The sequence below is a fragment of the Pseudomyrmex gracilis genome, unplaced genomic scaffold, assembly GCF_002006095.1.
Source record: "Pseudomyrmex gracilis isolate BER0280 unplaced genomic scaffold, ASM200609v1 scaffold_66, whole genome shotgun sequence".
In the NCBI taxonomy this organism is placed as follows: Eukaryota; Metazoa; Arthropoda; class Insecta; order Hymenoptera; family Formicidae; genus Pseudomyrmex; species Pseudomyrmex gracilis.
In genome coordinates this window covers 148,909-162,900 of record NW_018020650.1, presented here as the reverse complement: position 1 = coordinate 162,900, position 13,992 = coordinate 148,909, and the positions used below count along the sequence as shown (strand labels likewise).

Below are 13,992 nucleotides of genomic sequence, written 5' to 3'. Positions count from 1 at the left end.
GCGCTTCTCTTAACGTGTGTAACCCTTGAAAAAACAAACGTCGGTTCGATTGCAATTTTACGAGAAAAAATTCACATTTTCTAGATTTTTTTATCTTCGCGATAAATGTGGTTTTTGTTTTGAAGAAAGAGCGAGTGTGCGTAAAAAAGAAAGGATTAAAATACTTTCGGAACACGCGAGACATTTTCCCTTCCTTTCTGTCTCTTTTTGTCCTCTTCATTCTCTTCTTCGCTTCTCTTCTCTCACGTCCTTTTATCTCCCTTTTCTTCGCAAGGTCCTACACGAAAGTTCAATTTGCACACCGTGTCACAGACTCTTCTTCTCACCAATTCTCTTTTCGCGCAGCTTTAAGTCGCACTCGAACTGCAGCGGGAATTTCGATAAGCGAGGTTTCGCGTTCGCTTCCCGCGCGGTTGTTCGCGAAACTTCGCACAGCGGCGAAATTTTCGCTTTACAATATCCGGTCGCATGTTTATGCTTGAAATATAACATTTTACGGTATACTCTTATCTTATAATATGTCTCGTAATAACGAACAAAAATTTTCTATTTCAGGTTTTGTGTCGTGTACGCCGAGCCCTTGCCAAAATGGTGGAGTCTGCCTGTCGTCTCCGCGCGGCGAGTCACATTGCAAGTGAGTAGCAGCTTGTCGTACACCATCACTACCATTATTGTAATTACGAGTCCGGCGTTTCTGCCCTCCGTCGCCGGCTTGTACGTATATCGTTCGGCATGCGTGTGTCTCTTGCGATTACGCGACTGGCTCTCGACCGCAGGCGGTCGGGTTCCTCGAAGTGCGTTTGTACTACGCGAGCACCATACCGGAAACGTTTAATACACGCACGAAATAAGGTCTTTCATCCTTAGTTATTCTCATCGCATGGCTGAATACAAACATTCGCGAACCATGCGAACGTTGAGCAAACAAGGGATAATTCTGCATTTCGCGATTATCAATCGCGCAGAAAAGTTAAAATAAATTACTCGAGCGTGTGCTATTTTTGAAGATAGGAACGTTTTTTATGCGTACATTACTTATTATAAATTATTATTATGGTTTACTTAAGTCTATATAATTTAAGATATATTTATTATTATAATAGAAAAAATTATATAATAAATATACAAATTATTATATAATATAATAAAGAGGAATAGCCTCAGGTTCAGGTTGAAAAATCAATCCAATTGTGGTAAGACCGGGCGTGTCTGAACGACGTGCTGGATGTTTTTGCACAATTATTATAATTTAATAAATATTTTCTCTACCACAAATACAAAAATATTAAAAAACAACTTACCTTTAAAAAACAGTAGAGGAACGAATATAAGAAACTGAAAATTAAGAGTGAAAAGAAACTAAATTAAAAAAATTCAAAAACAAAACCCCGAATACAAATACAGAATATAAATAATGATTAACATGGCTGATCTGTGAATGTCACGCAAAGTAACAATGACAGCTCAAAGACGATTAACAATCCTGTTCGAAGAGCCTTATTCTGAATTTCGTAGTCGGGCAGTCGGATGTAGCGAAGTGAACTGTTGTGGTGTCTGAAAATATAATAACTTCGAATAGATCGTAAATTTCTCTACCAAGTAGTACACGAAAAGTAACAAGATAGACAATACATTGTAAACTTCGAAGACTTTGCTACATATAAATTTTTTCGCCTTTTGATACAAAACGCTTTGCGAATTTGTTTCTGTTTTTAATCTGTGTGGTGTTCGTGACGAATGGTGACCATTTACGTATGTGGCAATCACAGGTCAATCACAGGTCATGATTTGAGGTGGCATCTTTATCGGAAACAAACATTTATAGAAAATTTGAGAAAAATCAAAAGTAAGTGACTTATACTATATTTTATACGCTAATATTTTTAATATTATAGAAAATTCAAGTACAAATGAAAGTATGTGACTTATACAATATTCTATGTACTATTACAAGTGCATAAAATTTTTACATATTTGAAGCAAAAATATATTACATAACAGTATTGTATATTTACATAGATTTCGAAAAGATTCGGATTGATTGTAGAAATCTTTCGAACAAAACCTACAAAGTATGTGACTTATACAATATTCTATGTACTATTACAAGTGCATAAAATTTTTACATATTTGAAGCAAAAATATATTACATAACAGTATTGTATATTTACATAGATTTCGAAAAGATTCGGATTGATTGTAGAAATCTTTCGAACAAAACCTACAAAGTGAACAAGTTGCATTAAAAAATTGGAAAGGTCGAGAGAAAAAGAAAATAACAAAAAATATATAGTTTTTTGGACATTTGAACATTATCAAAAAGAAATTGACGACAAAAATCACTCATCAATAGAAAACATTTATAGGAATAAGAGAAAGAAGAAAACGTTCGTTAAATGAGCGATGACTATGATACGTGTTAACTAAAGTGGTTCGTAAAGTCTCCGATTTCAAGTACATATCACATACTTGTAATCGTCAGCAGAAAATGTGTAAAATGTTAATCAGTATAATTAATTTATGAATTCCAAAATATTAAAATTCTAAGGCTATATAGAGCTAGTGCAGGATGATGTGCATTTAAATAAATGTGCTCAGATATGTTTCAAAACGTTTCGACTATAATTCAAGCCCTTATCAATTGAATCTATTACAATATAATGAACACAATTAATAAAACAATTTAAATACATAGATGTCATTATAAAAACAAACAATTTGCATACCTTAGGTTAATTTGAAAATAAAAATAACAAAAATCAAATAAATATAAATTGATCAATCAATATAAATTGAGTATCTCGAACAAAACATACTTGATCAACGATAAAAACGATACTGAGTCAAAAAAATTATTATTATTATTTAAATTATTATTCACAGAATCCTATTAACCACAAAATAGGCACCATATATTCACTAGTCGATAGAGCAATTTTATTATCTGATCCCCAATTTCACAATAAAAATTTACACTTAATAATTAATATTTTATTAAACAACAATTATCCAATAGGTCTTATTTTTAATTCTGTTAATAAAAGATTGAGAGCACTGTTCATTAATAAATTCAATAATCATATTGAGAGTTCCACTCATGAGGACGAAGAAGTTGATAACTTCTTTTTTGTCATTCCTTATGTTCACAATTATCACACTATATTCAATCATCTAAAAATTAATAATACAACTATTAAACCTGCGTATCGCAATTTAAACCAGATGTCGACATTCATTAAAACACATAAAGATCCAGTCCCTTTTAATAAACATAAAAATGTTGTTTATTGTATTTCTTGCCAACAATGTTCATCTACTTACGTTGGTCAAACTAAGAGACAATTATTAACCAGAATAAAAGAACATATTAATTATATAAGGAAGGGACAGATCGACACTTCTGTTGTAGCTAAACATTGTATTGAGACTGGGCATAATTTTGACTGGAATTCNGTTAAAATATTAGACATAGAACAGAACTATTATAAACGTCTAACCTCCGAAATGTTACACATTAAAAAACAGGCGAACGGTCTGAATTTGATGAGGGACACTGAATCTTTGCATGACACATACATTCCCATACTTGACAAATTACAAATTTAATATACAGAGGGAGTTGTGTTACTCTTCGAATTCAATCGTTTGTTTTTGACTCAGTATCGTTTTTATCGTTGATCAAGTATGTTTTGTTCGAGATACTCAATTTATATTGATTGATNAATTTATATTTATTTGATTTTTGTTATTTTTATTTTCAAATTAACCTAAGGTATGCAAATTGTTTGTTTTTATAATGACATCTATGTATTTAAATTGTTTTATTTTGTTGTATTTAAATTGTTTTATTAATTGTGTTCATTATATTGTAATAGATTCAATTGATAAGGACTTGAATTATAGTCGAAACGTTTTGAAACATATCTGAGCACATTTATTTAAATGCACATCATCCTGCACTGGCTCTATATAGCCTTAGAATTTTAATATTTTGGAATTTTTGAAAGAGCCTGAGGTCAACGCCTTATTATTTTATTTAATTTATGAAATTAGTTATAAAACTTTAGGTATTTTAGCGTCATGAGAATCTATTAATTGATGCCCTTAGGTTTACAGTTTGACAATGCGATAACGTTAATGGTGTAGATAAGTATATTTGTGTTAGGTATCATCTGTTGCATGTTACATCTGCATTCTACCAGTTGCGGAAGTATTTTGTTTAAAACTAATCATCGATTATTTATTACGCGTGAAAAACATGCGTGATTTTCGTTGCTGGCAGGTATTACTTCTTTTCTTTGATCAAAACAAACCAGCCACAAAAGCTTGCGAAAGTATTAAGAAAATGTATCCTGATATTGCACTATCTTATGAGTCATGCAAAAGATCGATGTATCGCCGATTTCAAGATGAAAAATTTCAGAAAATTATTGATAAATATTTACATATAAAACAAACAGAGAACTTACTCAGGTATTCAAAGTTACTGATAAACGTATTCGATATCCACGAGAAATTTTTCGACAAAGAAGTCTCCGACGAAGAAATAAGAAAAAACCGGTCGACTACGCAAATACGTTGCAATCTTGCGTTTTACTCCTATCACGATGCAATAAGCAGAAGCACTTTTTGGATCAAATTGTGACTGGAGGTGAAATGTCGATACCTTACGATACGTCTAATCAAACACGATCAACTACAAGTACTGAAAACAAAATTATATTCTGCATTTGGTGGAATACTAAAGGTGTTTTATACTACGAACTGCTACGACCGCGTAAAGTTGATATCGGCTGCTATTCACAACAATTAAATAAATTAAAAGAAGCATTGGACATTAAACGACCGCAAATAGCGAACAAAAGACGTAAGGTGATTCTGTTGCACACATATTTTGCTCAAGTAACTATTCTGAAGTCCGTGAAAGAACAGATATTGGATTTTGGATGGGAAGTCTTACCCCATTCTGCAAATTCTCTTGACAGTGCTTCATCTGAATGCTGTTTCCACGACTGCAGAATTCTCTTAAATACAAACATTTTCGAACTTTCGAAGAAGTCAAAAAGCGGATCGATTTACAGATTAAATCTATAGATTTTGAAGTATTGATTTCTGGAATTCGCTCATTGCCAGAAAAATGGAAAGAATGTAGCAAACAACAGAAAACGTAATTTAAATGCAAGGTATTGTTCTTTTAATACATATATGTGGTGTTTGTTTTTAGCAAAACACTTAAAAAAATAATGGTAACCGAACAAATAATTTATCAATAGTTTGTATTTTGTTACATATAGGAATTACTGTGCAAGTTTTGACTTTGATTTCACCGAATCGAATCTTATCTATCGAAGGCCAAGTCGCCATAGTGCTTAAGAGCGATGGTGAATTTTAGCGAGGAGAGGTAACGCTATGGCAATCGGTACGCTTGCTCTGCATACATCTTTTAAATCGGCGCTTTTAAGCATGTATGTGTGCAAGTGGAAATCGCTTAGAATTGTATTCCAAATAATTTTTTTTGTTAAACAATTTTATATTATTTTATATTACTACATCAGTGTGATATTTATCGACTCTTTACTATCTTAGAGGCAGGACGATCTGTTATTAGTATAAATAGAGATATTTTTATATGCATACTTATATTTATGATTTTTGTCGGTGAAAGTTTGTTTTGTAGGATCACACAACTTACTACAGTTAGTTCATACATTCTCTATACATTGCTCTAGTCAGCATGAATTAATAATAGTATTATTAATAATAATATATTATTAATTAATAATATTATGTGTCAAATGAGGTAACACATAAGTAATGTGATAACGGTATTTGTATAAATGTGATGTAAAACTTTAAGTTCTTTCTATCTTATAAGATAAAAATATTAGATAAATAATGTTTTTATTGTACCAAGTGTACTTATATATTTTATATATTTTATTGTAGAAAAGTGCAAAAAAGCGGAAAAATATTTTATTATGAAATGTACTTTGGCCGATGGAAAGCTAATAAGAACTTTTCTTCCTAAAGTTAATAAGAACTGTTTACTGATATAATACTTTTGAGAAAAATACCTTTGTTTTCAAGTGTAAACGAAGATATACATTATTATATGTAGAAATGAGAAAATATAATGTAACATGTATTGTACAAACAATCTAGAGTTCGTAAAATAATATTATTATTATTTTAATAGTAAATAACTTTTTTTAAAATAAAAGTTTGTAATTTTTTGAAAACAAAGCACCTAACACATTTATGATTAAGAATAACTGCCACAATAAAATAAATAGATATTTTTATTTTTGGTGCAAATTATACACATAAATTTGAATTGAAATTTTCAATTTGTAAGTACATATAACATTTAGGTTAGGATAATACATATAATATTTAAGATACCGGATTTGCTTATCAAGTATATGAGAAATACTTTTTTCTCTTATCTAATTTAATTATAGTGCAAAAAATCACCTTTGCTAGGAGTCGAACCTGGAATCTTTTGCTTTCTGTGTGATCGCTTTTTCTTAATTTGATAATTTTTCGCGATATTAAATTAGATAAAGGTGGAAGGGAACGGGTATTTCTCATACGTGATGCAAATCTGGCGTCCTATATGACCGTACAAATTGAAAAGTGCAAATCAATTTCATGTGTATCGTTTACATTAAAATATATATGTATATTTATTTATTTTGCATGATCATCCAGCATTTAAGCTTTCAGTGATTATTTCGCGGTGGTATTTTGAAATTTCAGGAGACTCAATTCTTTGTTAAATATATATTTATTTATTAAAGGAACGAAAATACTGTGTTCGATTAATGTATTGTAAACTGTACAATTAGCACATATCTCTTAAATATTTTATTTTTCTTTGTAGTTATTATTCTTCTCGGATTTTTAATTTTATTCCAATACTTGATCATTTTTTAGCAGCAGAATTTTTTATGGCTGATGTTTTAATGTTACTTTTACAGTTTTTTTTATGTCCATATTTTTGATGAGTAATCAAGTGACCTGTTTTGATTATGTAAAGTAGCTATACTTCGAAGATTTGCGCGTCTTGTAGAATCACGAGTAGGTTCAACGATTCGTATTGGTATAATTGTCAAGCATCGCTTATAAAAAGCGCAACCATTTTTACAACAATTAATTTATATTACTGTAAGAGTATTTACGCCTGTTTTCACCATCTCCGATTAACTTAATCGGCAATTACGTATCAGTCGTGATTGGTCTGCTAAACGATTAATGCGACTGGCAATTCCAATGCAATAATCGGCCGATTAAGTTAATTGGAGATGGAGAAAATGGGCGTTAATGTTTTTCTGTGACTGTTTGTATGATAAAAAAAAACAAAAAAAAAACAAAAAATAGATTTGCATTCGCCGGTGCTCGAATAGCATAAGCACACCTTTTACATACCGAGTCGGCGATCGACGACCGGTTTAAATGGAGAGAGGGATAAAGAAAGATAGGGAGAGAGGAGAGAGAAGAAAAAGGTAAGAGAGTATAACAACGAAGTTGAGAGGGAGAAACAAGAAGGAGACGAGAGAACCGGACGTTTCGCCGCCTCCCACGCGAAAAGGATGAGAAACCGTGGAAAAGAGAAGGAAGGAGGAAGAAAAACGAAGGGCGAGAGGGTCGCGGAGAACTGGAAGTCGCAACTTTTCTCCACGTCGCAATATCACGCGAAGGCTGGAAAAATCGCGTCGCTCTGAAAAATCGAAAATTGTGCCACTTTCAAATCTGTACATTAATTTTTTGTACCACTACGTAATTGTTAGTTATTGACATAGTGTGAATATTCAAAAAATTCGCTGCTTTTTTTCTAACCAATGTAAATTGTTCTCGATCGAAATCAAGGTGTAGTCAATTTTCGAACTTTTCCGAGAATTTCTCCGAAGAGAAAATCTTTAGCAGACGAACATCTGACGACCGACCAGAGATTGCGGTCGATTTAGCAATCGGATATCCCGTTTTCTGCGTATACCTACGTGTACCGTGCGCAACTCAACTCACAACGGGCGTGACGTCGTCACGTCGAACAAGAAATTACGGACCGGTCGCTTGGCGAATCGATTTTTACACGCTCGGACAAAAATAACGCGCGCGCGCGTACTTGCAGCAAACGACGTGGTCTTCGGTTACCGTATGTCACGCGAAGTGTGTGTGTTTTCTGCAAGTTCACAGAAAGATTTCGTCGTCGTTTGTTGCGTGACGCAGCGTCGTCCCCGCTCGCTCGAGCGTTTCCTTCGGATGGAAATCGATGTGTCTCCAATTGCATCCGATCGATTCAATCGCGCGCGAAATGACGCTTACGGCTCGCAGAACGTAATACCAACAGAATGGCGTGGGACGGGTATGTACGGGGAATGGGATGGGACGAGATGGGTCGGGATCCGGTAATAGCGGTAATAGTCGGCAGTCGTGACCCGACGACGCATTTAAATTACCTTTATCTCTCTCTTTCTCGGACCTTTTTGTAGGTTTCACTTTTCTATCAGTCAGCTCGACGCCTCCGTCATCTCTTGATTACTCGACGATCGTTCCTCTTGTTGAAACGTTTTGTTTTTCCAATCGGTGGCGCGTAAACTGACGTTTGTCATTGTTAAATAACTATTGCAGCGTGTCATTTTAATGGCAGTTGAAAGGTTTTAAGATTTTGACGAGACTCGCGTGTGACACGTTGACGTGCACGCACTTGAAAATACGTCACAGTGTGTGTGTATGCGTGTGCATGTATATGCGCAAACACATATATACTCCGTAATATTTCTCGGACTTGTTATAGATGCGGGTCGCTTGTGTGCGGCGGGGTCGTGCGTACCTATGCTATCTCATTTCGCGTAATCTAAGATACGGAGTCGGCGACGTGCCGCACACCACTGCTTACGTCCGCGGTATCACAATTAATTGCAGTCCGCGGATTAATACCGTTATGCCCCGGCGACCTCCGCGCGTCCAGACTCCGGACAGATTTCGTGCTCTACGCTCCCGGTGTTTATATTTTCTACTCTTGTTTCATTCGATCCTTTCACGGTGTTTGATCGCGCGCTCTCGCGCCGCGTTAGCGCGGATGCAATTTATTCGGACGATATTGCGCCATTACGGGAAGAACCGTTTTGTGTCCAATTATTTCTTCGTCTTCTTCTTCGTAACGAGAGAATAAAATTTTTCGACAACGCGATCTTTTGAATCCGTGTCTTCCGCGGAATTTTTTGTTTTTGTCGCAATTTATTTTGTGAAATAAGAAACTCATTTGGGACAAGAATTTTTTGTTCCAATTATTAAAGTATTTTATTCGTTTACGGTCGATGAACCAAACCGGATATCTTTCAAGCAGCTTGTCACTCGTAAGGATGGGGAATATGTTAATTATTTAATTAAGGAGACAAGTCGGGCTGCAGTCTGGACGACACTTCAGAATTCGATTTAATTAAATTACGCACGAGTTCAGGAATAAAAAAGAGGATAACGTACGTTATTAGCACCCAAGTCCCGTACTCTCATTCGTTGGGATACTTCTCGCGGTCGCGAACGAGAAGAAATCTTCGGCATAAATGAGTCTTAATTGGACGGAATTACGTAACAAACAAACAAAAAACGAACTTTGCGAAACGTATTGGAAATTTATGCGTAGAGTGTAATATTTATATCAAAGTTGAGCAACGCCACTCGATAATACGACGAGTTAAAAGTATCCCGAAGAGAAATAAAAGATTTCTCTTCAATGGTGACCTTCCCTTCTCTTGCCACGTACGCGGTTGTCACACGCGTGTCTTGACGCATTTAACGCGCGTTGCAAGGTACACTACGCGCGCGCGCGAATCCCCTGCAGCTGAATCTCGCACACCCGGATTTCAACAAATATAACAATGTACAGCATCTCTTTGTGGACGCGCGTGCACGCTGAGGCATCAAGTGCGGACAGGTCACGTGGCGGAACACGTGGCTCCCGCATAGTCCGCCGAATCTAAACCGTATATATCTCCGTCCGAATGGGTTGCCACGGAAAAAGCCTATTATTTTTTCATTTCCGAACAGCGGCTGCGCTCGTGTGAGTACGAGATTTCTCTTTTGCGCAATGTATTTATTTACAAGTAGTTATTTACATTCTTTTTTATAACAAATTTCTTTGCAAAGATAATCGAAATAATTTTGAAACTTAACATACACATATATTGTCAATTATTTTTATTTGTTTCAATTGTTCGGATGTATTTTAAAATGTTTTTTTTTTGCTTATTGTGTGTCAGGTTTTATCAATAATATTTAAATTACGACACAAATGATATGTAAAATATCAAGAATGTTAAATTCAGTCGAAAAAACTAAAATATAATAAAAAGCGAATTATAATGCAGTGTAATAAAATATAATAAAACATTTTATTATAAATATAATAAAACATAAAATATAATAAAACATTTTATTATATTTTATTATATGATAAATATATATATATATATATATAATTAAAAGCGGAAGAAACTGGTTTCCACAGATGAACGCAGCTGCGACCGTTAACCCGCGAAATTTTTCACTTCGCCCCATAAGGGAGAGCTGATCGAGAGAGGGAACAACAACATATGCGCGATGATGGATGGCGATATGCACGCAACCCTCGGTTTCGCGGGGTGCCATTGTGAGCGTGCACATCGCGCACACATCACCGGCGATCCTTTTACAAATGTATCCCAAATCCCGAATGGCCACAAAAAGGGGTAGCAAAGCCTTCGATACGCGTGATTACTTTGACGTAGATTCAGTACGCGTAATTAATCTCTTTTGGGGAGAGTCATATGTCCCTCTCGCTTAAATACACGGAACATTAATTGTTATAATTATTATACTCATTCGTCAAATTGTATTTGAAATTAAATTGTAATTTCTGGAGGAAGGGAATCGAATCTCTTTTTAATTCCAACTGGCGAGTTATCACACTAGAATATTATTATTATTATTTTTTTTGAAAATTAGGTCAAGTCTCAATCACACGCTTTCCACGTTGAACGGAAACGCGTTCGCAACCGAGTACGCGTAGCCTGTAATTGTTGTACTGACAAGATGCGTTTATTTTTTGACAAGCAAAGAGACAAAACAGCGGAGCTACGTTCCACTTCTGGCATTTTTTTCCCAACACTGTTGAAGAGAACATTTTTTTTTTTTATCGGCTCCAAAATTGTCATTTCCGTCGACGTTTAATGTCACCGGGCTGGTTCCTCCACGGCCCAGTTCCTCACACGAACGCATACACACACACACACGCACACACACGCATGCATGAGGTAGCTTCTGACCGCACGAATGCGCCGTGAATTGATGGCTGTCATTAGCAGTAATCATTGCCATCTGTTCTACCGGCGGGGAGAGACGCGAGGAGAAAGAGAGAGAAAGAGTCTTTACATTCGTTCGCTTGGGTCAAGTTATTGGTCTGCCACGGCAACGCGTCAGTGCAATTTACGTAGATTACAAGACGCACGGGGGTAACGTCATTCCTCATCGACTTTTTCGCCGACCGCGAGGAATGCGTGAAAGAGTCACACGCCGCGGAACACCCGGAGAGATTTACTCTCTTATATCGGGCCGATAAAAAGCTGATTCGTTTCTCCCGGTGCGCCGTATTGAATGGGACACGGCATATGTAATAGCAAATCGCGGAACTAATCAGGCAGAGAATAATCTACCTTGTATCTCTTGCTACGTACTCGCGAAGCTGCTATTTTCGTGATCTATTCTCTCTTGACCTTTTACGCGGTTCGCTTGACTACGGCTAAAATATTGCGCGTTAAAAAAAAACAGGAAGTCGTAAAAAAGACGGGAATATTTTATTTTAACAATACGCGAGAAAAAATTGTACTCGCGCGTCCGATGTGCGAGAAAAGAAAACACGCGAGCAGCGGATGATACGCGATGCGTGGATCGCGCGCGCCGCGTTTCGACCGTGTCATTCGCGACCATGAACTTCGGAGGAGGGACCGTGGCGCGGTCGAGAGGGCAAAGGGCGATATTCTTTGTTCTATAAGTCCCGATCGTCTTAAAGATCCAAAAAGAGAAGGAATCGACGGCCACGGATGACGAAGGTTTGCAGCGCGCTGTCAAAATACGTGTTCTTTTTTTTTTTCACCCCGAGCACCCCGCCGAGCGCGCGCCGTTATGCATTAGCATGCATTGGCGGACGTGGCCCCTTACCCACGTGCATGTCCTGTCTGTGTGCCAGCGTTGCGCGCGTGTCGTCGGTCATCGCAGCACGCGTGCACGCGTTACAGGATTTACTCGCGCGCAACAGCGGTACAAATATACGAGGCTGTGCCAACTGATTTATCGTATACGTGTCGATTGACGAGATTTTTTCTGCGAATAATTGTTAAGAAAAAAATGTTAAATATCATCTCATAATATTATAATATGTAGTTGTTATCAGTTTTTTTCTTTGTTATTACGACGCTTTGATAAAAAAAGAATGATCTTGTGCGTGCGTGATCGTCAGTATTTCAAAGCGTCGTCTGCGAGTAGTACGCGCGGCGACAGTTATAGCTGCACGGAAAGCAAGGCGCAATTATGTCCGGTATGCTTGCGTATAATTACACGATATTATCGTGTACGTACAAGTATTATCTTTATTTGCATTCGGACGATCACCTAGATACTGAGCACCCCTGGATGAATAACAACGCGCCCGCGGGGCCTTGGATCGCGCGCGCTCGGCCGTGATCGGCGATCCTCGTCGATGCGTCCCCGCAAACGATGGAGAAAGAGGGAAAAAGCGAGTTGAAGCCCGAGTTGGACCCCGTCGCGAGGAACGAGCGAGAAGGACGTAGGCGCGCAAGAGGGAAGGATCGGAGCGAGACGGAAAACAGCCGGAGCGCAACAGTGTGAAAGAGAGGGCGAGGGATTGTCTGGGCATGAGCGCGCGTTCCCACGCCCGCCGCGCATGCGCCGGGCCTCCCGGGTCCCCCTCGTCGCGCCCCCGCTCGTCCCCCGGTAATCGGTCCCCCCTCCGTCTTTTCACTGTCTTCGTCGTTTGTTCGCCGGTGTCTCCTTCTATCCTAGGCCCGCACCGTCGCGTCGTTCACCTCCTTCTCGCTCGCGCGCGTTTCTGCTTTCCTCTATCTTCGTCTCGCTTTCTCGTTTCCCTCTTTCCGTCCTCCGGGACCCCCTTTGCTCTTTATTCCGCCTAGTGTCTCTCGCTCCCTCCCGACATCCGCATAGATTTAAGCACGGCGGATCCGTCCGTCTCTTTTCTCTCTCTCATTTCTCTTTCTCTCTCTCTCTCTCTCTCTCTCTCTCTCTCTCTCTCTCTCTCTCTCTCTCTCTCTCTCCTCGTCGCGTTCTTTCTCCGTGCGCGCCTCGCCCGCGCATAATATTCATTTCCACCACTTATCCCGCCGGAGCCGACGGTGAACCGTCAGCGCGGTGGGGTCCGACGTTCGTTCTCTTCTTTCCCCGCTTCGCTTCCTCGTCTCTCTTTTTTCCGCCTTCTTCGCGCAACAAATGTTCTATAATAATTACAGTCGGCTCGTCATCGCTACCGTCTCGTCACCGATGCGTGACGATGACGTCGGGAGTTCCGAATGGATGCCGTTGTCGCAGCTACGACACACACGTTCGTTTCGGCATCGAGCTTTGTGTTGCGCTTTTGAAGCGGCGAGATATGCCGCAGAATTAATGCCTCTTTCACTCGCCCGCGCAATTATAGCGATATTCGAATCGCGCGTCGACCTTCTCGAAGATTCATATCGCGCCGTTCGTTGAATATTCATCGACGTATCGATTAAAAGCTACCAATCTCCGGTAGCGCTCGTTTTTCATTTTGCACCGAGCAAAGGTACGAACGAAGGCTAATGAAAATGTATGTATCAGTTCCGCAACACTTCGGCTCGAAAGAAGATTGATTGTTTTTACCGCGTAAAAACTTATGTAAAATAATCTTTCCGGAAGACAGACAGAGAAAAAAGAGAGAGAGAGAGAGAGAGAGAGAGAGAG

General features: G+C 38.0%; 1 protein-coding gene across 2 annotated transcripts in view; it reads left to right on the top strand.

Moving 5' to 3' along the window:
- The window catches only part of LOC109854447 (neurogenic locus Notch protein), a 182,727-nt gene that overhangs the window by 28,267 nt on the left and 140,468 nt on the right, over positions 1-13,992 (top strand). For both annotated transcript variants that reach the window (XM_020427537.1, XM_020427536.1), the window contains exon 2: positions 556-634. In XM_020427537.1, the coding sequence (XP_020283126.1) occupies positions 556-634 (79 nt within the window). The remainder of the gene's footprint in view (positions 1-555; positions 635-13,992) is intronic.